At 43.5% G+C, this 25,603-nt stretch overlaps 1 protein-coding gene across 5 annotated transcripts in view; it reads left to right on the forward strand.

Annotated features, from left to right (window-relative positions):
- Positions 1 to 11,266: 11,266 nt before the first annotated feature.
- The window catches only part of JPH1 (junctophilin 1), a 76,426-nt gene continuing 62,089 nt past the window's right edge, over positions 11,267 to 25,603 (forward strand). For all 5 annotated transcript variants that reach the window (XM_014792065.2, XM_014792067.2, XM_014792066.2 and 2 more), the window contains exons 1-2: positions 11,267 to 11,841; positions 17,172 to 17,931. In XM_014792065.2, the coding sequence (XP_014647551.1) occupies positions 11,463 to 11,841; positions 17,172 to 17,931 (1,139 nt within the window). In that variant the 5' untranslated portion in view covers positions 11,267 to 11,462. The remainder of the gene's footprint in view (positions 11,842 to 17,171; positions 17,932 to 25,603) is intronic.

Here is a 25,603-nt window from a genome sequence, read left to right on the forward strand (position 1 = left end):
CATGTGTATGCTTAACAAGTGGCCCCTGGTGATTGTCATCAGGGGAGTTTTGGAAATTGCCCTACAGAAATGATTCTTCGTCAGAGAAACACATTAGGATCACTGGGGAAGCTCTCAGAATGTATGTGATGGGGCCTCTCTGAGAGATTTTGCTAGGGGAGGGTGGAACCTGGGCAAGCTTCTTTTCAAAATGCTCAGCAAGGGGTTCTTACCTGCTTTGATGAAGTATGCCCTGAGTATTTAATATGGATCTGAAGTGTGGAAATGAGGCATAATTTAGTCTAGGCTGTAATACTCAAGAAGGAAATGGTGGTGCATACTTGTTTCTAGAAGTAGCAAAACTTTCAGACAAGCAAACACAGCAGGACTGACACACCAGTATACAGCTGGAAGTTTCTAAATGTCCACTTCTGTCACAGTTAGGCAGACAGTCTATGAATTATTCAATCAGTTGGTGAGTCAGACATCACTCATGCCGTCTGGATTACCCAGACAGTCTTTTTCCCTTTGGGACACTAAGTTTTAGAGGGTCCTAAAATTCTTTAGTTCCACTCACCGTTGTTGTATACATATTACCACATCTTTCTTTTCGATCACATATAAAGGATTGATTTTTAAAATAATAGCATGCTATGATGCTGAAGAATGACATTTCAATGTAATTACTAATAGGTAGTACAATTTCATCACTCAACATAAAAACAAATCCAAATGTTCTTCAATGAGCATTGTCACACCCACCCCCTTTATTTTTCTTTGTATCTTTACAGGTTTTTACATATATATAAGTACAGAAAAACACAGCACGTTACATACACCATTCTTGCTTTTTTCCCCCTACTAGATGTGGGGATTTTTCCATATCAGTACATAGAGAGCTTCTTGATTCGTTTTTAAGGACCATGAAATCTGAATTTCAATTCAATTTTATTAAGTGCTAAATCAGACTTTCATCTCTCTTTGACCAAGGCCCACCTGTAAATGTAAGTGTGCATGTGTGAGTGTGCGTGTGTGTTTATCTATAAAAGATCACTGGGTGTGTCAGTTCTGGACCTCTGAGAAGCAAATGCTAGGACAGAATTAGACATAAGAAATTTCCTGGGGGGAACACCGGTGAAGGACAAATGTCAGAGGAAGCAGGAGTAGGTAGGGAGACTTTAAGTCAAGATGCAGGTCTGAAACCTGTGAAAGGAAAGAGGGAAGGTTTCATCCCGGTCAGTGGGGAGAAAATACCTGCCTGTCAGAGGAGGCCTGTGTTGAGAAGGAATGGCCCAGCTCCAGCAATCCCGTCATGCTCAATTATTGGCTGGAGACAGTCTGGGTAGAGCATGGCCTCAGCATGACCGCTGCCAGGATCCAAAGATGTGGCAGCTGAAGGCTGTGCACCAATCTCCCTCCTTGCAGCAAGTTCTCTTGAAGGAGTATCTGAACAGTGCACAGCCATGGCCACCACAGTCTCCTCTTACATTGCAAAGACAGTCTTCTCCACACATGTTTGGGGAGCAGCTCCCACAGTCCTCGCTTCTTTGAGAGAAAGCTTGAAAAAGGGAAGTCAACGGAACAAATAGGAGCCCCCATCTCTGCAGTTGGTCTTGGGGCTGCAAATGGTTATCTTCTCCCTCTTTCTCTGTCCATTCTAAACTCCCCTCACCCTAAGCTATCATAGGAGCAGCTTCTGGTGATTTACGTGGTGGTATGACCCCAACCTTTGTTCCTGGAAGATCTAAATCGCTTGGTAAGTCACTCCCTTCTCAGACGAGGGTTGCTGCACACATTCGTTCATAGTTACAAGGGGTCAGGGAGTACCAAGAAGCATCCAACGAATCACCAGTTGTACACATATTCCTTTCTGTCCTCTTTGTACAAAAGCCTCTTCCTGCTCATCAGGGTCATTATCCCTGCCAGTACAGTAATTCCTCTTCTCATCTGGTGATCCTTGGGCACAAGGAGTCAATGGGACTGTCAGGCAGCAGTCAGAATTTGCAGTTCAACAGGACTCTCACTTTGTCCTCTTACAAGAGTCTTTCCCCACTGGGGACCCTGCAGAGCTCAGGATTGCAAAGATAAGAGCAAAAAGCCTTAGCAGGTCATTGGACATGATGGTGAGTGGGGTACTCTTGCTTGCACCTCTTAATTCCCAGGCCTGTGTGTTCTTCTTACTGGGAATATAGTGCTCCATAGAAGTCTGATTTAGTGAATATATTGCATCCTGAAGGACACCATTCCATCTTTGCAGATTATTACCAGCAAACTGGAACTTCAGTTATGTCTTTAGGAAACCATTCCATCATTCTATGAGGATAGCTCCTCATAGATAATAGAGGTATATGGTCATGTAGAACGTAATAAGACCAATGGATCCCACAGTCAGGGCTCACTTTGGCACCTCCTTCACTGTGAAGTGGGTCCACTGGTCAGACATTTTATTGAGTGAAATTCCATGCCTATGGATCAGGCATTCCATAAACTCCTGGATGGTGGTGATACAGGCTGAGGCTCTGTGGACAGAAAGACAAACTCATACCCAGAATAGGTATCTATCCCTAGAGGGGACACTAACTCTTCTGGGCTGGAAGGGGCCCAATATAGTCAACTTTCCACCAAGTGGATGATTGGTATTCTCAAGAAACAGTCTCTGTTGCTGGCAGGTTGGCCATTCAGAGGCAGCAGTAGCTAAATTGTCCTTGGTAAGTGGGAGTCCTTCCCAATGGGCTCATGTATAACCTCCATCTCTGGCACCAAGGCCACTAAGTTCATGTGCCCCTTGTCCCAGATCTGGGATGGCTGATGCAAAAGGCAGGCTGACATCAACTGGCTGAGTCCTGTTGTCTACTGGGTTTTCAGTGCCTCTTCCATGGCTTAGTGCCCATTCTCATATGTTCATCCACGTTTCTACCCTAGGCCTCCATGTCTCCAATCTTCCAGCCCTTTCCCTTCTAGGCTTTTGACCAGATGGCCAGGCTGTTGGCCATTGCCCAGAAATCTACAAATATTCCTACTTCAGGCCACTTTTTCTTTCACACAAAATAGATAACCAGCTGCACCACTCACAGCTCTGTCCTTTGGAGATATTTTCCCTCTCTACAGACTTTAAAGACTACTCCTGTGGGTGGCTGTAATACAGCCTCCATGCATTTTCAGCTTCACCCACATACTGAGCCTACCCATCCATAAAGCAAGTACAGGCTTTTCTTCCTCCTTCAGCTGGGTGTATGGAACCCCAATCTTCCTCTAGGTGAGAGCTGGAGAAAGGATGCTAGTGCAACCTTGGTGGGGGACCTAGGAGTCTACACAACCTATTCTTGCAGCTTACTCATGCCCGCTGGTTCTGCTCAGCTTGATCCTGGATATACCGTGTCCATCTTACAATAGACTTCCTCTTGGTCTCTCTGACTTTGTCTTGGCAGGTTCAACAGGACCCAGCTCACAATGGGAAATTCTAGAAGAACAGTCACTTGATGTCCTATGGTTAAGTGTTCCTTTTCTACCAAAGTCAAGTAACTTACCAGGAACTGTTTTTCAAAAGATATATAACTCTCTTTTGCAGATGATCTGGCCTTGCTTCAGCTCCCCGTAGACCTGCATTGTGATTCTTCCTCTGGGGCTTGCCATAATCTTTATATTGTATCTTTTCTCACCACTGACACCAAACACCAGAACCAAAGGATCTGCCTGATCATATGGCCCAAGAGGCAGGTCTGCTTGCACCACAGCCTGGGCCTCCTGCAAAACTCTTTCCTGTTCTGAGCCTCTCAAAGCTGGCAGCCTTTCTTCCATGTCACTCAGCATATAGGCTGGAGCAGTTTCTAAGTGTAGTATATGTTGCTTCCAGAATCCAAGAGGCCTACCAGGTGCTCTGCTTCCTTTTTTGTATTACGGGCCTCAAGATGCAGCAATTTGCCTTTTACTTTGGAGGGGATGTCCTGGGCAGAGCGGGACCTTGATGAGAACACTGCAGCAGATCTGAAGTTGCAGCAGCTGGAGGCCATCTACCAAGTACCCTCCTCACTGTGGGTTCTCTTTATGGGAGATCTGAGCAGTGCACCTCCATGGCCAGCCCATGGGGTGTTCTTGCTTCTCAGTAAGCCTTAAAAAGTGCTTGCCACATGAAAGTAATAAGTGAAACGCGAGAGATGACAAAAATGCTAGAGCGTGTTTAAGGCAAGGAAGAAGAATTTAAGCTTTGTCTGGAACGCAATCAGTACCTGAAGAATCCAACAAGGGCTTTGAGGTGTGCATGTAGAGGTGATATGTGGATTGGGACTCCAACACTTGGCAAGGACAAAACATTCCCGTCTGTCATTCAGTCAGAGGAAAGCCTTTTCTATTATTGGCTATTGTTTCAAATCCCAATTCAGAGCTCTTGGAACCATTCAGTCCCCAATTATAATTTACATTTCTTTTACTGCCTAATAATTTCTTATTTTCTCCTTCAGCAATCAGTCATTTAGCAACGACTTACTCCTTAGTAGCGCTTTCTGCAATATTGTGTCTCCCTTCTTTGTTCAACCGCTTTATGAAAAGGGCATCTCATCCATTTTCACAACTTTTAACATCTTAATACCAACACTTCCAAACACACTTTTATATTCCCTTGCCACCCCCAGTTTGTGCTATTTCAAATACTGAGTTGCCTCTCATCAGCCCTATCTTCAGAACAAAGCATTGTGATTCAATGTAGCACGAGAGAGAGGAGCTCATCATCTATCTTGTCTCCTCAGAGTCCAGGGACCTCTTTTCCCAGAAGTTTCTTCCATTCTCACAATCAGACATGGATTCCCATCACTCCTTCCCTCTGTAGAATGTCTCAACTCCAGAAGATCATTCCTTTATAGATGTCTGGAAGGATGACCCTTCCACTTAATCCACAAAGCTAAACAATATGCCTGTGATTCCCCAAAATAGTTTCAACCATGGCAGCCCACAAAATCACTCTGTCCTCTGAACACTGATGACACTTAGTGTTTATTTGATACTTATAGTTGTCTCCCTTGTACTTTTATTATTTTCCTTTTATATCTCCTGCCTCCTTAGAGATGTTTTATACCCTTATGAGTAAGGTCTTAGCCTTACTCCTCCGTGTCTCCAAACCTAACCCAGTAACCATATATACATGTGCAAATATATATATACATATACACATGCACATATATCTACATTTTATGGTTTGCTTCAGCTACTAGGTCTTCAATACAGGTCTGCAATCCACTCTGTCTTCAAGCTTACTACCTCTTTTAAGTCTCCCTTTCACCTTTCGTTACCTTTCCATTGCTAGAACTTTCCTGAAACCCTCTGTGAGCCTCATCATTGGACACATATGCTGTTTAAGTCTACGTGGAGCTCTGCCCATTAGGAAGAGCAGGCACAGAGCCCCAAAGAATAAGTCATGGGAAGAAACCAAAGCACTGCCCTGGAGACTTAAATAAGGCTCAGCTGGTGTTTTTATATTGGAATTAGACTATGTCTAAATTAGACTCTGAGCCTCTAGGGCAGGATTGCCTAGTTGTATAAGATAAGCCAATAAGTATCCAGCAATTACACAAAATTCTGGTACCATGAAGCTAATGTTTTCAACACAAAAGATAGCCTAAAATTAAGGAGACTAGAAAGGGATAAGAGGGAAAACACACAGGGAAAGAGACAGCTGAAGTGATGGGAGAGGAAGAAGGAGAGGAGAAGGCGACAGATACAGGTTTTACAGAAGCCGAGGGAGATAAGTGCTCACAAGAATCAAATTCGCAGCTGCCACTAGCAGGATAGGAACTGAAGAGATGCCATTATATCTGTCAACCAGGAGGTCCCTAATGGCTAAACAAGCTTCACTAGACTGGTGAGGAGAGAACCCAAATTGAGCGGCATGAGAATGAAAGTGGGGAAGTAAAGACTTGAACATAATATACTCTTTCAAGGAAGTCTACAGTTTCAAGAACAGACGTAGAGGACTTAAGGGGACAGCAGGACCAGGAAATGAGGACTGTTTTTACATGGAGGGCACATGAGCATGTTCGTTGGATGGAAGGAAAGAAATTAAAGCATACTCAAAAGAGAGAAGGAATTGACTCAGAACTTGGAGAGGAAAATGGACATCTTTTCCTCTGGGATGGGAGGGGGTAGGCGGAGAGAGGAAGAAAACGAGAACCGACGGTAAGTTTTGAAGAAAGGAAAGAGAGGGCAGGTGTTCCCACGTGTTAGCTCTTTTCCTCTGTGAGCGAAAAGACAAGGCCTCTGCTCAGTAGGAAAGAACTGGGCTGAGAGGGGCTGGGAGACAGTGATGGGCATCTGGGAGTTGCCTGGGAAGAGATCTGCTGTGCAGTATGGAGGAACTGACCTGAAGCTTGCCACCCACAATCTGCAATGGCAACTGGTAAATGATATGATTATCTCCAGAAGCGGCTTCCTCAGAGCAGGGATAAGAAATGGTGGTTTAGGATTGGAGACTGGACAGGCCGATGCACCAGGAGGTCACTGTGGAAAGGACAGTGCAGTGGAAATGACTCACTAGGGCCTTCGGGCAGGGTAGGGAAGGGCCAGGAGGACATGGAGGGCATCAAAGAAGTGGAGACTTTAATACAAGTCAATGGTTTGTTCAGCGAGTGTGAAAAAACAGAGAGTGTTGACAAAGAGTGGAATTGTAAAGTTCCAGTTTTCAGCATTGGTCTACATCTGGGTCAAAGTAAGGTCCAGGCTGTGTCTGAAGACTTTAAGATAAAAGTCATAATACTGAGAGAGGCAATGAAGCTTGCCCAGGACAACAGCAGGGAACAGCATGTGGGGGAAGAGCAGATAAGCCATTAGACCTAGACGAACACGGGGAATGACCCAGAAAAGATGGCGGCAAGAGTGAGCCACTGATGGCATGAGCAGTGCAAGTCTCAAAAGGAGGCACTGCTGAACAATGGCATCAGAGAGGGGAGAAATCAAGGGTTATTTACTTGTTGACTAATTTGTTTTTCATTTTTGACCTGCATTACCAACTGCCTATTGAACACCTCCTCTGGGATATATTTCTGGATCATCTTTTCCTTAATGAACCTATCTTCCCAACCTCTGTAATTTACTCGTCTTCCTCCATTTCTTTAATTCTAGACAGTAGCATCACCGTTCATCTGGGCAGCTATTCTAAAAAATAAATAAAAGTCATCTTCACTACCCCTTCTTGCTCTCCACCCAGCCTACTTCCTTCCCTCATTTGATAGCTCTCACCCTTACTCTGACAAAGAATGGTAATAAAGAGAACGGCCTCTAAAGTCAGACAGACCTGGTTTAAATCCCAGCTCAATCATTTCTACCTTGAATGATCTTGGGCACATAAATGTCTTAAGCTTTATTTTCTTCTTCTGTAAAATGGTTATAATATTAGTACTAATCACAGAGGTTATTATGAGATTTCAATGAATTAATGCATGTAAACAATTTAGCACAGAATCCGGCACACAGTAATTGCCATCAAAGTTTTGAAGACCATTAATTTTGGAATTCTCTTCCTCTTCTGACCTCATGTTGTCTACAGAACTTACGACCAGATTTCTTTTTTTTTTTTTAAATGTCTTTATAATTTTTTTTATTTAATTTTTTCCCCCAAAGTCCCCGTAGATAGTTGTATGTCATAGCTGCACATCCTTCTAGTTGCTGTATGTGGGACGTGGCCTCAGCATGGCCGGAGAAGTGGTGCGTCGGTGCGCGCCCGGGATCCGAACCTGGGCCGCCAGCAGTGGAGCGCGCGCACTTAACCGCTAAGCCACGGGGCCGGCCCCACGACCATATTTCTTAACTTTTGTATTTATTGTGGACAAATTTCTTAAATTTTTATGAATGCTTTACTACAAATGTGCTAGTAATACTCATTTTGACTTATATAATAAATCGAGTAATTTTTTTTTTTTAAAGATTTTATTTATTTATTTTCCCCCCAAAGCCCCAGTAGATAGTTGTATGTCATAGGTGCACATCCTTCTAGTTGCTGTATGTGGGACGCGGCCTCAGCACGGCCGGAGAAGCGGTGAGCCGGTGCACGCCCGGGATCCGAACCCGGCCCGCCAGCAGCAGAGCGCGCACACTTAACCGCCAAGCCACGGGGCCGGCCCTAAATCAAGTAATTTTAATTGTACGTGCTTGTTTTACACACTTCGAGTAAATAAACACACTTTAGACAATAAACACCTACAGATTAGTTTTTTGTCATTTGTAATTTTTTATTAAAAATTCTCAATTAATTATAATATGTAAATAAAATGAAGTCACCAATAAATTTTTAAACACACCATCATTAAAAAAAAAAAGATTAAATTCTAAGCAAAGCATCCTCACCAATATGTTCTTACTAGATATTCACATTCAAAATGGCTTACCTTTTGTTACAAAGTATTCTAGATTGGAAATGTATAATAGCTGGGTTTTGAGCGTGGAGGAAAACAAACTGCTAGAGTGGTTGTTGGCCCCTGGGCTTTAATGGCCTCCCCCACCCCACCTGTCAAACCAACTTTCACATTCTCTTCTTACTAATCCCTTCTTAAAGCTAAATTCAACTCCCCCTTATCCAGAGCAAAGGTTCACAGAGAGGGAAAATAAGGACATTACCAACCCTAACTAGTAAACCACAGCATTATCCAACTACCTACCATCTCCTCTGCCATCACTCTCAGCACCTCCTCCTCCTCCTAGCTCTCTTTCCCAGTCTTCTCCAACCATGACCATTGAATATGAACACTACCATAATGAACACATCAGTGAGGCTGGGGAAACATGCCATTGTGATGATCACAGGTAAACAGAAGCATGGGCTGGATGGTTACTTTCCCAGAAACTGTTCAGTGAGCTACGGAAAATTCAATTTTCTTCCATGAAGACAGTCAATGGCAGAATCCGGTTAGGATTGATGACTTGAAATTTAATAGCGAATATGTGGTAGTGGATTCTCTCTTTTAATGGATGTTCCTTCCAAGGAGTAGGGATAGCAAGAGGAAAAGATTAAGAGATAAATGGCCATATCTTTTATCCTCCCCAAATTTCCATGTTCTACTCAGATGTATATGCACCACCACCCTTTGTCCATCCACCACAGATGGACTACACATCCATTATAGACGCCAGAAACTTGCTCTGTGCTGCATATTCCAGAAAATCCATAATTTGCATGAAAGCTAATTAGGAAAAGTAAAAAATTAAATGTTTCCACCATGCTTGCAAACAAAAACTTAGCCCTTAAATGTTCATATATGGATCCTAACACACATGGGTGGGTCCAAAAAAAAAGGCAAAGGGACAAAGGTTAGTCTGTGAAGAAAGTCAGTTTAAAGAGAGAAAAAATTGTTGGCCTGAGCAACCACACTGCTTCTCCCAACAAACAGAACCCCAAAATAGATGAAACGTGTCTATCTACGCTAGCTCCTAATCCTGATGTGTCCCATAACAGAAAAATGGAATTATGGTTCAGCTGCAAAATCCTGGGCCCTCGTTTTCCCAGTGGCCTAAATCAATCCTCAGTCCAGGACAAGATGCTGAGCAAGATGCGTAATTATTTCAGGCCACTAGGGTAAGCACTATTCCTGGCAACTCTGCAGGCAGAGCCATGGATGAGGGTTTCTAATTCTCTTTGGTGATTTGGTTCTGTGTAAACTGAGATTTTTCTTTCAGTGTTTCAGCCAGATAAGCAGGAAACGCCAGCTCCAGTCCTGAGTTAGAGCCGATCGAGGTCAATTTCTGGTCCTTTTCTGTGCAGTTTAGTCTACTTTTTCCCCCTCGCTGCCTTCCCTGACACCTGTCCTTATATTTTTATCTGATTATCAAATACCTAGTGAGAGAACCTTTGGCAGCCCCTGGTGCTCGCTCAGCCATCCAAAAGTCTCTCAGCCTAAGGAATACCATGAATACTCTGCAAAGCAGTGTCCTTGAGAAGCCAACCTAAGATCCCCCCCCCCCATGAACCACTGAGAAGCGTCTCCTATGGGTATTTTGAGGGTGATGTTAAGACCAAATCCTGCTTTCACCAGAGGCAATACTGACGAATTCAACTTGTCTATTAACAAATCTCTAATTCTTGGCTTTGTATTGCACGCACAATACACTCAGTTATTATCTAAGATAGAAAGGGAAAGGCAAATCTCATCACTCCCATTTGGAAGATGGTGAAATAGAGGTTTTAAACGTTTAAAGGAGTTGTCTAAAGCGAATTCAACAAAGCAGTGCTGTAGCTGCAAAGCAGATCAGCTGACACCTACCCCTGGTTTTGTAGGTCACCGACTCTGTAAGTTTAGAGCTGCGTTTTACTTACCATATTCCTCCTTGAAAGCTTCTATTTACTCTCTTAAACTGGATACCAGTGTCTCCAGGTGTACATTCCAAACACTTACAAAATATACACAGACTGAGCCGTCTGCCTGTTGGGTACACAGCGCCAGGCTGAAGAATTTCTAAGGTTGTTAGAAGAACAAATGAGGTATTAGAGGGAACAGGCTCTGATGTAAAAGGAAATATGCTACATCTCTGCAAAGACATTAAAAGTATCCTCTTCATTATTACAAATAAAAAACTAACCAATTTCTTCTGTGCTTTTTCAAACTGCATTGCTCTCCCCCTGTATCTTCATTAAATAAATGCAAACCCATGTGCTTTGAAATGGGTAGGTGTAAAAGAACATTCTGCACAATTATATCTAGGCTGCCGCAGATTTATATCACATGCACACATATATCTGGGAGATATTAATTCAATGATGACAGCTGAGCATGACAAATGCAACACTACACGAGTTGGAATGCGAAAAAAAATGCAACTACAAACCGCATGCAAACACGCACACATGAGTTCTTCAACACACGTGGCCGCAGTCACAGGCGCTTAACCACATTGATAAACCCCAACACAAACACAGGAGGCTCCGCCGCCCGCGAGCTGCCCCCACACATGCAGCCGCGCCTTCACGTGCAGGCAGGGACTCGCGTGCGTCCCCGGGTACCCTCGGCCTCCCACCGGCATCCCACTGCGCGAACACACGCGCGCCAGCCGATCCCCGCGCCCGGGAAGCGGCGGTGCCGGGGGCGGGGGGCGGGGCCGGGGGGGGGGGGGGGGCGGGCGCGCCGCGGGGCCGGGCCTCGGCGCCCGGGGAGGGGACGAGGGGCGGGCGCGGGGCGGCGCCCGGCTCACGTGGGCGGGCGGGAGCAGCTGAAGGTCCGCTCCGGAGCCTGGGCTGTCCTCTCGCGCGCGGCGCTGGCCGGAGCGGCGGCGGCGGCGGCGGCGGCAGAGGAGGAGGAGGAGGAAGAGGAGGAGGAAGGCGGCGGTGGTGGCGGCGAAGGAAGAGGGGAGGACGGGGGCGGCGTCGGACTGGAGCCGAGCGGCGGCGCGAGCTGCCCGGGGCGCTGTCGTGAGCTCGCCCGCCGGGCCCCCACCCCCGAGCTACACCCTGCGGTGCCCAGCCCTGCCCGCGTCCGTGCCCCCGCGGGGAGCGCGCCGGGGCTGCCCCCCGAATGACGGGCGGAAGGTTCGACTTCGACGATGGCGGCACCTACTGCGGCGGCTGGGAGGAGGGCAAGGCGCACGGGCATGGCATCTGCACGGGGCCCAAGGGCCAGGGCGAGTACTCGGGCTCCTGGTCGCACGGCTTCGAGGTGGTCGGAGGCTACACCTGGCCCAGCGGCAACACCTACCAGGGCTACTGGGCGCAGGGCAAGCGGCACGGGCTGGGGGTGGAGACGAAGGGCAAGTGGATGTACCGGGGGGAGTGGTCACATGGTTTCAAGGGGCGCTACGGGGTCCGGCAGAGCCTGTGCACCCCCGCTCGCTACGAGGGTACCTGGAGTAACGGGCTGCAGGACGGGTACGGCGTGGAGACCTACGGGGACGGAGGTGAGCGGCGTCGCAGGCGGCTCGGCTGCTCCGGGAGCTGGTGCGGTGGGCTTTGCCCAGGCTGCGGGGAAGCGGGGAGGACGCGAGGCGCACGTGTCCGGAAACCCGCCAAAACACCTGGGGTAGCCTCCCACCCACCGCCCCGCGCCAGCCCTCTCGCAGGGGGTGCGTTGGCACGCGACTGGTGCGCGGTGGTTTGATCCGATCTGGTTCTTGGAGCGGGCGATGTCCACACCCGGGAGAGCGAGGCGTGAATATACCTGGCCGGCGCCGGCGCTGCACTGCCATTAGGAGGGAGCGCCGCCCGGGAGGGTTGGGCTGGAGAGAGGACGCTGTCACTTGAGCCTGTCACATTACGTTCCTGGTCCCTCCCTCTCCCGACTGGGTTTGAAATCGCCACTCCCGTGGAGTTAGAGCGAACGCCCTGGGCTTGTGAGGCTGGCGGTCGCTGCTGCCCGCTCCCCGGATTGGTTTCACGTGGAGTCGTATTTCACTTCTGGTCCTCCAGTAGCCTAAAGATAGAAGCCAGAACCCCATAACTAGGATGTTGGGGAATTGTATCTTATTTGGGGTGCATTTGGAAACACCCTAGTTATGGGAGCGGGGAGGTCACCTGATGCAGGTGGGGTCCGGGGGTGTGGGTTTTTCTTCCTAGTTTTCATTCGGTTCCTTAAAGTATTGGTTTTCCAGCAAAAGGATGGTAGTCGACCTGGAGATCTTTGGACAAATTACTAGGAAAACATTTTAGAAATGAACAATGAAGTCTGCGTTTTAAAAATACAATTGGGGGGTATATTCTTATAGTTGCTAAGTTAGCAGCTGGTTTACCCCTGAGAATCGCAGTACCAGATCACTGATTTGCACTAAGGTCTATGACCTAAACAGCATGCTGGTTGTGAACAAAATTCACCTTATTTGAATATTTAACAATATTTGCAAAAGAAATTGTTTATATAATAGGGCAGAGTTCCCTTTTTTTTTCCAATTAGGTATACATTATTGAAATAGGTGTCAAAAGCTGGTGAATTTCCTTGTGTAACAAGTTGAGAAGGATGAATAGCTTATGCTTTGGCAAAATACATTTTCTGATAATGAACATAATCATAGTTAATTGAAAAGGATTGTAGGAGGCAATGTCACCTTTTGGAATTATGCAGCTCAGAGTTGGAGGATATTAAACGGATCCAATTAAAAGTTTCTCCAGCCCACTGCAACCCCAGTTAGGCCACTGCTTATATAAAAGCTTATACAATTTGTACACTTCACTTACTCGGAACACTTGGGCCGTGTTTCAAATGCAAAACGGCAGAATGGTAGGATTTGCTAAAAAGGACATCTTTTCATCCTACGGTATAAGGATATGGTTCTCATGGATTAAAACGGGAAAAAAAAAGTTGCTCTAATACTTTTATATGGGCTACGTGAGTCTTGAGTTCCACAGTAGTTAATTAGAGCCCTTTAATGTTCTGAATGGGCATAGAGTGCCTTTGTTGACAGCCTTATAAATATGTTAGCTTGTGATTGGATTTTATTGGAGGCCTCAGGTCTACAATATAACTAAATTCCATGCTCAAAAGTGGAATGCAAAATTTATTTTTTAAATGTGTGTATTATTTTTTAACCTTTTTAGGAAGGCTGTGAATAGTTCTCTTCAGTTTTGGAAGGTTAAAAATGAATTAGTCTTCTTTTAAAGTTACTACTCATTAAACAAAATCTCTTGGTTTAGGGTATTCATTATACCTAGCAATCAAATATATATATAGCACAGTAAAGGTTGTCTGTGTATGTGTTGTAGAAGCTCAAATAAGTGTCCAGGATGACTTGATGGATAATCTGCCTTCTGTTTCAAAACAAACTTTAAAAAAATTTTTTTAAAAACCTCAAAATCTGGCATCACCATAGGACTGTGGTTTTCTTTTTCTACAAAAAAAAAAAATCTAATATGCTACCAATTAGGAAGGGAAAAAAACCTCTTAAAATCACTACTAAATGTCTACTCTGTGCTAGTCAATTTTCTGCCTTCTTTCATGTCAATCCGTTTAATTAGAAAGTCCTTAATCATAAAATGGAAGTCTAAGTGGAAATGTATTGCTATAACCTATCTCATACAAAGGTGTTGGCCCAAATAGGAAATATTACTTTCCCTACTCTTACTTAAGAGTTAGCTTGTTTCCTGCCTCTGTACCACCACGTTTCCATCCCTGTACACTCTGTCAGACTTACGGAAAATCTGATCCATGCATTTTGTGGTGACATTAAACTAGAGGAGGAAGGAAGTAGTAATTCCATGTGAGAAGTATCCTGATTTATTTTATTAGTGACTTGTATGTGAAGTGTTCCTGAAAATAGAAACCCCCTGAATGTTAATTAAGAATAAATTAGTACTATACTCATGAAATCCAAGTCTAGGAGGCTGGAATATTTTGTGCAAATTCTGATCTGCTGTACTTCCTTTTTTCACCTGTCATAAAACTCCTGAAGATACCTAGGGAGACACATGGTTTTGTTAATACATGCAAAGTTGCACATACCCATTTGTAGCATGTAAACATAAGTTTGGCAGAGTGCATTCTAAATGTGACTGGAACTCGTTCTGAACTGGATGCCTTCCACTGCCAGATTGTGTGGTTAAAATGGCTGTATCTAGAAAGTCAGCTCCCAGGTGAAAAATCAGAGAACATAATTTAAAACAAAACCCAGAAAAATAATTTTTACACTTGTGAAATATGCATCTCTATTTAAGGCATCGAGGGGAACTAATTAGAACGTGACTTGAGCAGCAGAGAGAAGTTGGAACCCACCTGCTTAATAAAGAAATAGAGGCCCCTTTTACTTCTAGGTTCATTGACTAAACTAAACCTATTTAAATTTCAGATGAACTACTAAGAGTTTGACTGTAAATTGGTTTCTAGCAATTCCATGGAGGAATTCTTCCATATACTCTGACTTAACAGAATAGGATCGGGATGTGGCCAATGCTGCTGTCGCACCTTGCCCACTTGACAGTTAAGCAGAGACCTAAACTTTCTAATTATTGCTGTTGCCTTAAACCGCTTAGATTTTCAAGCAATACTTCTTTGCAAATTCTAAATACTAGCCTTACCTTTGGAGATATCAGTTTAAGGAAACTAGCTGTTCATTTCCCCTCGATGTCAAACATTTACTAAGATAGTATGGTTGTGTTTTAAAGTATAAATGCTTATTAATATCCAACAGTATCTTTGGAAATTGTTCTAGCAAAATTAACTTGTCATTATGTAGAAAAGTTAGAAGGATATGATTATAGCATTCCTCATTTACTTAAACAAAATATTAAAAAGATAAGGTGGTTTGTTTTAGTGCGTGTAAGTCAGGTTGTATAACTTTTATCCTAGAACTTAAATTTTATCTAGTTAAGCGAAGGAAAATCAAAGTTGAACTTTCTTAATAATTCAATTTCCTTCCCTATTAAAGTGGTGGTGTTTGAAGATAAGTAATATTCAGCAGGATGCCTCTTAACCGGAAATGTTCTATATGTCTATCTTATCTTTTTGGGTTTATTCTTTTAAGAAAGCTATGGCCCATCCACTTCCTCAGAAGTTCATAGATGTCAGGTGAAGACTTTTACACCCACCCAGACTAGAACATTCACAGTACCAGACCCACTTAGTATTTCATTGTCGCCCTAGTGTGTATTTACATAACGTAAATATATCAGAATGAACAGAAAGAGATGGTAGTCCTGAAATTAGTCAAAACTTTTGATTTTGGAGCTATTACAGTTTCATGTGCAATGAAATAATCAGTCCTTGTTAACAGAATGGTATAAAACCACTAGCAGTATTGCTCAATATTTAACAAAAAAAAAAAATGTGTGCCACACAGTGGAAATCTTTGCATGGCAATATAAAATAAAAAGTGACGGCAAGTTAGCGCATTATAATCAGAAACTGAAAGAGGTCCAGACTCTTTCATGATTTATTTTCTATGATATTATGAATTGTTACAAATAATACAGAAGTAATTGTATCTTAAAATTTCCACTTAGCTTCTTTTGGGGGATACTATAATTTAAAATTTGCCTTTAATTAAAGAAATGGCCTTGATTTAGAAAAGAAAATTCTAAGTTCCCTAATTTTAACATTAAATTCCTCCTAAGATTATTTAAAAAGCTGTACCAGGATATTTTTTAAACAACTTTGCTAATTTATTTAATAGAAAAACTTACTGAAAACAAATGCTTTAGAGATTATCATATTCCTGAAAAGGCATAATATTCATTGAAAAAGTGATCTGGTGTCAACAAAGTTTTAAGGGACACTGTCAAACATACCGTTGCTCTGAGATGAATTCCATAATGTTAAGAGGGGAAGGTTTCCTCTGGCCTTATCTCAGTTTTTTTAAAGGCAAATAGTGTACTCTTTTTAGCCACTATAGCTGTTTACTGTAAAGCCATCAAACACGTACAGACCAGAGCCATGAGTCTGGCAATTCCTGCCCTCAGAGTGATTCTAGTTCACGATGTGATTCACAATACGGTAGCAGAGGCTAGGGAAATCCATGAGGAGAATGGGCAGGAAAACGCAGAAATTTGGCAAGTAATATGGGACAAATCTTGGCTTTTTCATTTGGAAGTACAAAATATTGACACGAACTGCCCATCTTTTCATGACAGTTGACTATATCAGGATATATATTTGTCAAACCAGTCTCAGCTCAAAAAGTTTCACCCAAATCTAAATAATAATCCTAAATATTAAAGTGTTTCCCAACCCTTAAAAAGGATGATGACTATGGCATAAAGAAAATGTAAGATAATTTGTTTGATGCCCCATGTCCAAGTATTCAGATCAGTCATAATTTTAAGTATTGAGTTTGTTGGAATGTTATACTGAAGACCTAGAAGTTTTCGGCTACATTGGTAAAATTAGAATAAAATTCACAAATAGAACTCATTGCATCTTCTACTGTGGCACTGCCTTCCCAGGAGGGATTTTTTGATGTGTTAATTTCAGGGGAGAAAAGTTGTTTTCTAATGATCACTCTTTTTGTCTTAGAAAGTAGTGGTTTTCATCCGAAACACTCGGATAAATTTTTAAATGAAAAGCCAAAATTACCAGAGTAGTGGAACGCCCTGTACACTTTCATGAAAGGCAGAGACGCAGAATTACAAGGCGGGAATTCACAAGTGGATGAGAAGTAGACCTCCGGGGTGGACTCGGAGGTGTGCGGGGTCCGGCCGCGGGCCGGCCTGCTGTGCGCGCCGGGCACCCCCGCGCACGCCTGGCGCTCGCAGGCGACCGCGCCCCTCCTGCCCGCGACTCACACTGCTTTCTTGCGGTCTCTCGAAGGTACCTACCAGGGCCAGTGGGCCGGCGGCATGCGGCACGGCTATGGCGTGCGCCAGAGCGTGCCCTATGGCATGGCCACGGTGATCCGCTCGCCGCTGCGCACCTCCCTGGCCTCGCTGCGCAGCGAGCAGAGCAACGGCAGCGTGCTCCACGACGCCGCGGCCGCCGCCGACAGCCCGGCCGGCACCCGCGGCGGCTTCGTGCTCAACTTCCACACCGACGCCGAGCTCGCGGGCAAGAAGAAGGGCGGCCTCTTCCGAAGGGGCTCCCTTCTGGGGAGCATGAAACTTCGCAAGTCCGATTCCAAGTCTTCCATCTCCAGCAAGCGCAGCTCGGTGCGCAGCGACGCGGCCATGAGCAGAATTAGCTCCAGCGATGCCAACTCCACCATCAGCTTCGGCGACGTCGACTGTGATTTTTGCCCCGTGGAAGACCACGTCGACGCCACCACCACGGAAACCTACATGGGCGAGTGGAAGAACGACAAGCGCACGGGCTTCGGCATCAGCGAGCGCTCCAACGGCATGAAGTACGAAGGCGAGTGGGCAAACAACAAGAGGCACGGGTACGGCTGCACCGTGTTTCCTGACGGCTCCAAAGAAGAGGGGAAGTACAAAAATAATATTCTGGTCCGTGGAATAAGGAAGCAGCTTATTCCGATACGAAATACAAAAACTAGGGAAAAGGTGGACAGAGCAATCGAAGGTGCGCAAAGGGCAGCCGCCATGGCCAGAACCAAAGTGGAAATAGCGAATTCAAGGTATGTGCGCGCAGGGTGGGTGGTTCTGCCGGTCGCTCCAAACAGTAGAATATCAAATATTGTGTATGTCAGTCTGTTGGTGACATCGCCAAATAGGTTGTACAACTGCCGGAATCAGAGGTGGAAAGCCCTCCCAGAGGGCTTGTGGGGGGTAGGAACAAAGGATGTGGGTGGAGGTCATTCTTGGGGTCGTTTTAGGGCTGTACCCCCTCCCCCTTGGGTATCTGCAGCATCTCCATATGAGTGCTCTGGTCGCTGGATAAATTTCCCTGTTTCTTCTTTTATAAAATGTGGATGATAATGTGGTTCATAAGGCCACAGGGAAGAATAACAGAGGAAACTAATACAAAACTCTTAGCAAAATACTTGGCACGTGGTAGGAACTCAAATATAGTAGAGGTTTATTACTAGTATATACATGTGATATAATAATACGATGAGATACCATGAGAGTCAGAAATGTGCCTGTACTGATCTGAAACTTTCCATCATCAAAAAATATTGAAGGCACATTGAGGTCCCCTTCCTCTTTTAAATTACTTCCCTAGTGCTTAATGTGATGGAGTTCACTCTGACCCTGTGTATGTTTTCCGGAGTCCAGAAAGTTACATTAAACAAAAAAAAACTACCCCGAAGTACTGCCACGGAGAGCACTATGCTTTGTGTGCCAGAAAGAAAATACTCATCCACGTGGAAACATACTTAGTATAGTTGAGTCCCTTTATTCTGATATTTAAGTTGGAGGTGTGTACAACGCCCCCTATAAAATTATCTTAATGTATAAAATTCAAATTCTGTTTATTGCTGCTTGGTTTTGAGAAAGTCACCAAGATCTAGATATGGCAGAAGTGAAAAGTTGCATGACAGAATCGGGCGTGCATTCTGTAAACAAGAGAGCTCATCTCCATGGGAAAGGCAGAGGGCCTGAGGCTCACAAGAATGGCCAGGTTCTATGCAGGAAAGATTACATCACTGGTGTATTAAAAGGAAAGGGGTGGGGGGACCTGACATGGACAGATGGGACCATCAACGTGCCAGGATTGGAAGAAAGGAGAGCAGTAGAGAAGGGCTGGAGTGAGTAGGAGAAAGCGGGTGAATAATAGATTGAGACTGGGGTGTATGTGGCCACAAAAGAACTATGTGCTTGAAGTTTTACTGTTAATAACAGGGTTCAGGGCTCCAAGGAGAGGGATGGGGAAATTTATTGGGAATAGAATTTTATTAGGAATAGATGTCATATGTTAGACCAAAAAGAAAAAGGATGATTATAGATGGAAAAACTTATTTTTAGGCTTAAGTGGGTACTGAGTGGCTAGTTTTGTGTGACTTGAGGCATACATTTAGCATAAAGTATTAAAAGTCCTTTTCCTGATTCAGTAATATTCTTCCGTAGAAGTAAACCTCCCTTTGAAACAAAATATTAGCATGTCTTCAGGTTTTTAGTCTTGACATTGAATTAATGAGCCCCCCCTTTTCTTGATTGAACCGTATGAAATTTCTGATATTTGAACATTTTATGTACAAAAAAATGGCGATTGGATATGGTTCGACTTAATACTTCTAGACTTTTAAAGTTTCTTTTTTTGTTGTTTTTTAATGCCCATATTTTATGGCTACTATTTACTTCTGAGTGTCTGAAACACTAATTGGAAAATGGAAGAGGTCTTTTTTTTTTCATTATTTGTAGATATATATTAAAAGTCTTCAAGGTTTCCATTTTATCCCAAACTAATCCTATTTTCAAGTTAATATTTCTTGTTAATTGGCACAAAATTTCGTGGAGGGTCACTCTTCTTTTCACATCTTTTATTTTAGATCGTAGTTTTCTCTGATCACGGAGGGTTGCATCTACTTGCTTTTCAGTTTGCTTGTAGATAGGATACTTGGCATATCTAATCTTGCTGGCTTCCCCAGCCCTCAGCTAACTTTTAGAGCTAGTGATATACTTTCTGTTAGGCCCTAGCTTCTAATTTGAATTGCACTCCTGGATTCTTCCATTTTATTTTCACCATACAATCTAGTGATATACTAGAGGCAATTCAGTCTTGGCAGATTTAAGATAAACCTGGGCAGGACACTCTAGCAAATGACTTTCTTGTGCTTGCTTTAATTACTGACTTTTATGACTAGTTTCAATTAGAGGAATCTACATTATGAAAGGGAACTGCTCGTAACACAAAGATGATCTTTGATAATACTAGTATCATAAAACTCTTACCTAAGTCCAAGCCACATTCTCTCTGTTGAAAGTCTTTTGGGGGTAGTATTATGCAGTTTGGGAGTACCATATTATACAGTTTATAATCAAGTCTTCAGGTTAAGATATTATACTTTTAGTTAACTTCGTAAAGATCTCAAGATTTAGCTGTTTAAAAAACACTGAATTTATTATGCTAACTGAAATAAGCCAGTCACAGGACAAATACTGCGTGATTCTACTTATATGAGGTCTCTAACTAAAATGGTCAAACTCAGAGTAGAAACAGAGAGTGAAATGGTGGTTGCCAGGGGCTGGGAGGAGAGAGAAGTGGGAAGTTGCTGTTCAACAGGTATAAAGTTTCAGTTAAGCGAGATGAGTAAGTTCCAGAGATCTGCTCTGCTCTGCAACATTGGGCCTGTAGTTGACAGTACAGTATTGTGCGCTTAAAATTTTGTTAATAGGGTAGATCTCATGTTAAGTGTTCTTACCACAATAAAAAAAAAAAAATAGTGTTTGGATGGCACAAGAGACAAAAAATTAAAAAGCTCAGTTAACCTGTTATATTTTACTTCCTTTGACTGTGTTAGTCCTCTTTCCAGATTCCTTGCTTTAATGACTACTTCCGATATGGGGTTTTGCAACTTGTTTTTGTAGAAAGTAGCTGAAGGACTGACATGCCCCTTATAATAGCTCTGAGTACAGAGTTCCACGTTCTTGTAAAAACCTTTTTAAAAATAAAGAGAAAAAAAAGATTCTGTTAATGTTTTGGAGATTGCTTCCTGGAGGAAGGGCTTCTCGCTATATTACTGTCATAAACTATGGCTCTTTATAATGCCTGAGTATCTGCTGGGTCCTTCCCGGCCCCTTTAGCGGTTGTTGTTATTAATGTTTTCATTTTTAAAAATATCAAAAGTTTAAGAACATGGAAGTGACACTCTCGCCCTGCCCTGGGATTGGCGGAATAAGAACTAGAAAGTACGACTCCTGGCAGCTGCCACTGTTGAAATCACTAGTTCACCATTAGCAACACAGGGAGATGATCAACTAATAGTTATTGATCGTGTCAGTTTGCCACCCAGATAGTGTTCATCATAGTTCTATGGCTGTTATTTCTTATGCTATAGAGATTTTTGTTTAAGTCCCAGGGAAATAGATCCACTTTTGCACCATCACCCTGTTTTATCTTGAAGCGAAGCCTCAAGCTCTGAGGGAAAATAATTGTATCCTCTGATAATGTCTTCGCAGGGAAATCAAGAGCCATGGAGCCAACCATTGTTGGTCCAGAGATTCAGGAAAACATAGTAGATCTGTGGACCTTTCCTGTGCTTCTCCGAAGAGGGAATGGTGTGTCTTCCAGTAAACACACAGGAGGCTTATTTCGGAAGGCTTATTACGGGCCTCTGTTTAATTCTCACAGATCAGGGAATATGGGGCTGACATAACAGTTAGTAGATAGCAGAAATAAGGCAGCAGATACAGAATTAATAGATACTGATAGTTTACTAGCAGATTAGCACTTAAAGAGTTAAAATTGTAAGGGGTGCTAATAATTTCTGACTCCTATAACTTTTCTTTAGGTTCTTGTTCTAATCCCCAAAGTGCTACGTTTATAAGATTTAACAAAATGTTTTGTTCCCCTCATGTCTTGGTCCTGAGGGTAAACATTAACACTTGGAATTGAGAAAATGCCTCAACCTTCTGTTTTTAAGAAATGTTCAAGAAGTTGGGGAGTAACTCTGAACATTTCGAGCCCCTCATTTTCAAAGGCAGAGACGGAGACTCTGCCCAAGATCACTCCACTGTCCCTGTTGTTTCAATTCTGTTTCTCATTTGGTCATTTTTTACTCCCTTAATTGTCGCTAATAATTCCTTAAGAGAGATGTCCACATTACTGTTCCTTGAGCAAAATATTTTAAGGAAGAATTTTAAGGTGAGTCATTTGGTTGAGATAGCAAATAAGCGGCCCTTAGAGAACCACACTTGCGTGGAAATGAAGAAATACGTTAGAAACGGATGTAGACAAAAGAAGAGCTTTGTAGAATCTGAGCCGTAGAGGAAATAATTATCATGCTAGAGGATGGAAGAGATATGGTGAAGAGGATGGGAGAGAGCTGGCCTAAAGCAATTGAGGACCATAGGTGTTCGCTTATACTAGCTTCGTTGTGTGGGACAGATTAGAAGAAAGAAAACCAAGTGGGAGGATAGAGGAGGATAGAGTGGAGTGGAGTAGTTCCCGCTGTTGGCTGACCCTGTGGCCAGCCTCACTGAAGCTAAGAGGGTGCTGGCTGGGCAGGCTCCCAGCACCACTGTGGAGGGTCAGTGATGGGACAGGCCAGCCAGTTGTGCTGCTCTCAACCTCTCCCCAACCATTAGTGCCACTTCAGGTGGTACCAGCAGCACCTAGACAGGTAATGTCAGGAGGGGGCCCTGTGCTCTCCCCCGCCCAGCCTTAGCCCTACTGTGCTTGCCACAGATACAGCTGTACTGGGGGGTGGAAGCAGCCAGATAGAATGTGGAGGGCCTGGGGCTCAAGGGACCTGGTCGCAGGTGAGCTTGCTGCTTCTGTTTATAGAACTGGAGATTGGATTCCATGTTTGCCAATTTTGGGCTTAAGTATCAAAATGATATCATTTTTTTAAAAAATCCTACAGGAAAAATATATTTCCCATACTTTTCTTTTAAAAAGACATATTACGGTTTCATACCACTCTCCCCCTTTCTTCCATGCTCAGAATGATTCAGCCTGGACAGCTTTCCTTCAGTTCTGAGGAAAGTCTTTGCTCGTCCCTTCCCTCTGCCTGGCGCCCTTGCCCAGCTCCCCTGGCCAGCCCCTTAGGCTGCTCCCTCCGCAGGTTTAGGCATGAAGTCGCTTCTTCACAGAAGGTTTCCCTAACCCCACACCCTCCAACCCACTGCCATCCCCCTCACTGTAAATCCCATTAATCTAAATGTCGTTGTCTTTCGCTGTATTTGTTCAATATCTCTTTCTCCAACGAGACTGGAGAGCTGGCCCCTGAAGACAGCTTGGCTCGCCTTGGCTCGCCTACCCAGCAGCTGGTCCAGAGCAGGGCACTTCTGTAAGGGCTCTAGTAAATATTTGATGAATGAGTGAATTAAATTCTCACTACGTCGGGTTTGAACACTGCCAGTGCTTCTAATTCTGTTTTGCTGGACGTTTATAAACTGCAGTTTTAAGGAAGGAAACAGCTCTCATCATTCATCATACTATGGTCTGACATAGTCAAGGAAGTGTGGAAAATGCATAAGCATGTGTGACAGGTACCCTTTTACCTAAATCAACATCATTAAAGTGTCAGAACTGAGGCGTGGCCAGGGAATAAGAGCTTCGGGTTAAGCCAGACTGTTACCTCCCTGCTCCGTAGGTCTGAGCTGGTCCAGTGGTACCTGTGAGTTGCCTCCCTTAAACAGAGACGGAATCTCCCGGAAGTCGGCTTATACTGACTATAACAACATTGCTCATCCTATGTGTTTGACATCACCAAAATATGTAATAAGTCAGAACATAAGAGCTTACTGTCTTTTAAAAATCTAAGTTTGCTGAATGTTCAGCTGTCTTGATTTCCTTTTGAAAGTTTTTCTTGTCCTGCCTCTTTTTTTGTCATTTTTCTTAAGATCAAATAAGAATATTCGATAGAACTGTCCCTCACAGTATTACTTGATTTGATACACACTTCACTTATTAGTAATTAAAGCCCAAAGTCAACCATAAGTCAGTGCGCATTCTGGATCCAAACTAAACTTACTACTACCAATTTTAGGAAAAAGTTTAATCTCTGCCAAGTTATTGTGAGGGCCCAGAAGTTTGAAATTCTCAAATTCTGTTGGACAAAATGATTCTCTTTCTCTTTTGCAAATCAAAATCATAGTTTATAGGCTATCTTTATTTCTCTTGTGTAATAGTAGTAGTCATATGTTTAAAAACAATTTTAAATTACCTTTTCCATGAATTTTTTGTTTCTTCTCCTGGGGCTCTGGTTAATTTTTAGTCATTAGCATAAGTGATTTTTGCAGGAAGGTGAATTCCTTGTAACGCCTTGTAAGTCATTTTAATGAAGATAGGTAAAGAAATTTTATGAAAAATCACCTATTGTGGGAATTTACAGCTGAGGAGAGCACTCGTTATTTTCTTTAGTTGGGCCTCCTGTTCTTCCATATCTGCCTTTGCTACCTGTTGCCCTTTTCCACCTATCGTAACCAGCTGTTCTACAAACAAATTCCAGAGGGTTGAAACTCGTGGGCTCTGAGATGCAGAAAAGTTACTGTGAACAGGGATTGATTTTTGCCTCTTTCTTCACAGAAGGGTTGTTTTAAGGTTGAATGAGAGTGGGTGTCACAGGGCTCTGTCAACTGTAAATCACTATATACAGTTAATGTTTTTGGAAATGTGTCAGTCCTACAAGTCCCATTCCCCAATGTGAAAATTGCCGGATGACCAAGAAGCCAGACTGGGCTAGAGGTGAAGATGGAGAAGGGAAGGAAGATGGAAGGGAAGGAAGGCTTGGGAAGCAGAAATAGGGATAAGCAAAGGGAAGGGAGTTAATCCACCAAGCTTGACCACCTGTGTGCAGATGTGAGCGTGTGTCATGACTGGGCCCGTTCCCAGCCGCAGACCTGTGTGAAGTCAATGTACTGTCAACCGATATTGTTTAAGACTGAAAAGAAAATGAGCAGGGAAATGGCATATATACCTACATCAGGCTATGCTGGAGGACCACTCTGAAGACAAGAAAGGATAATAAAGATTTTACCTTCGTATTGTTTAGGTATATTAGTGTAGGTCGCCATTGTCCTTTATGTGTATTCTAGCTTTTGTATTGCACATACAATTTTTTTTTTTTTTTTTTTTTTTAATGCACATACAATTTTTAAATACGTGTTTCTCCTCTACCAAAGAACACCCATTTCCCATGGGAGAAAGTGAGGAGGCTGCGCTAATTTCCTTGCATCCTTCTCCAGGCTGTTTAAAGAAAGACACAGTTCTCCGTATCACGGGGCACACGACTTCTTTATGGGCCGAGCAGTCACTGAGAAGTCTCTGTGTGGGTGTGCGGAGGGAGCAGCTGAAACTGGGAAGATAACCTAGGCATCACCTCTGTCCTGCCCTCAAGCAAGGGGTAAAGCTTGGATATACTCCAGAGGCCTCACTGGGGAACACAGAAATTCCTTCCCAGCTTCTCTCCTTCAACCCTGGTGTTATGTCACCTCACCATTTAACAGGTCATTACACATAACATGGGAACATATTGTGTTATGAGAACCTTATACAATGTTCTTAGGGTATCTTGTTTCTAAAGATCTTTCTTTAAAAAACTCTTCATCCGGCCCTCCCAAGTCCAGGCGCATTCAGAAATCCTGAGGCCTTGAGGTCGGCATATGTTTTAATGATTAACAAGTAGTTTCAAGCAATGCAAATTTAATGAAAATTAGTCTTAGGCCATAACAATGGGAGAG

This window comes from Ceratotherium simum, chromosome 31 (assembly GCF_057802395.1).
Source record: "Ceratotherium simum simum isolate JZ-2026a chromosome 31, ASM5780239v1, whole genome shotgun sequence".
NCBI classification, from domain to species: domain Eukaryota; kingdom Metazoa; phylum Chordata; class Mammalia; order Perissodactyla; family Rhinocerotidae; genus Ceratotherium; species Ceratotherium simum.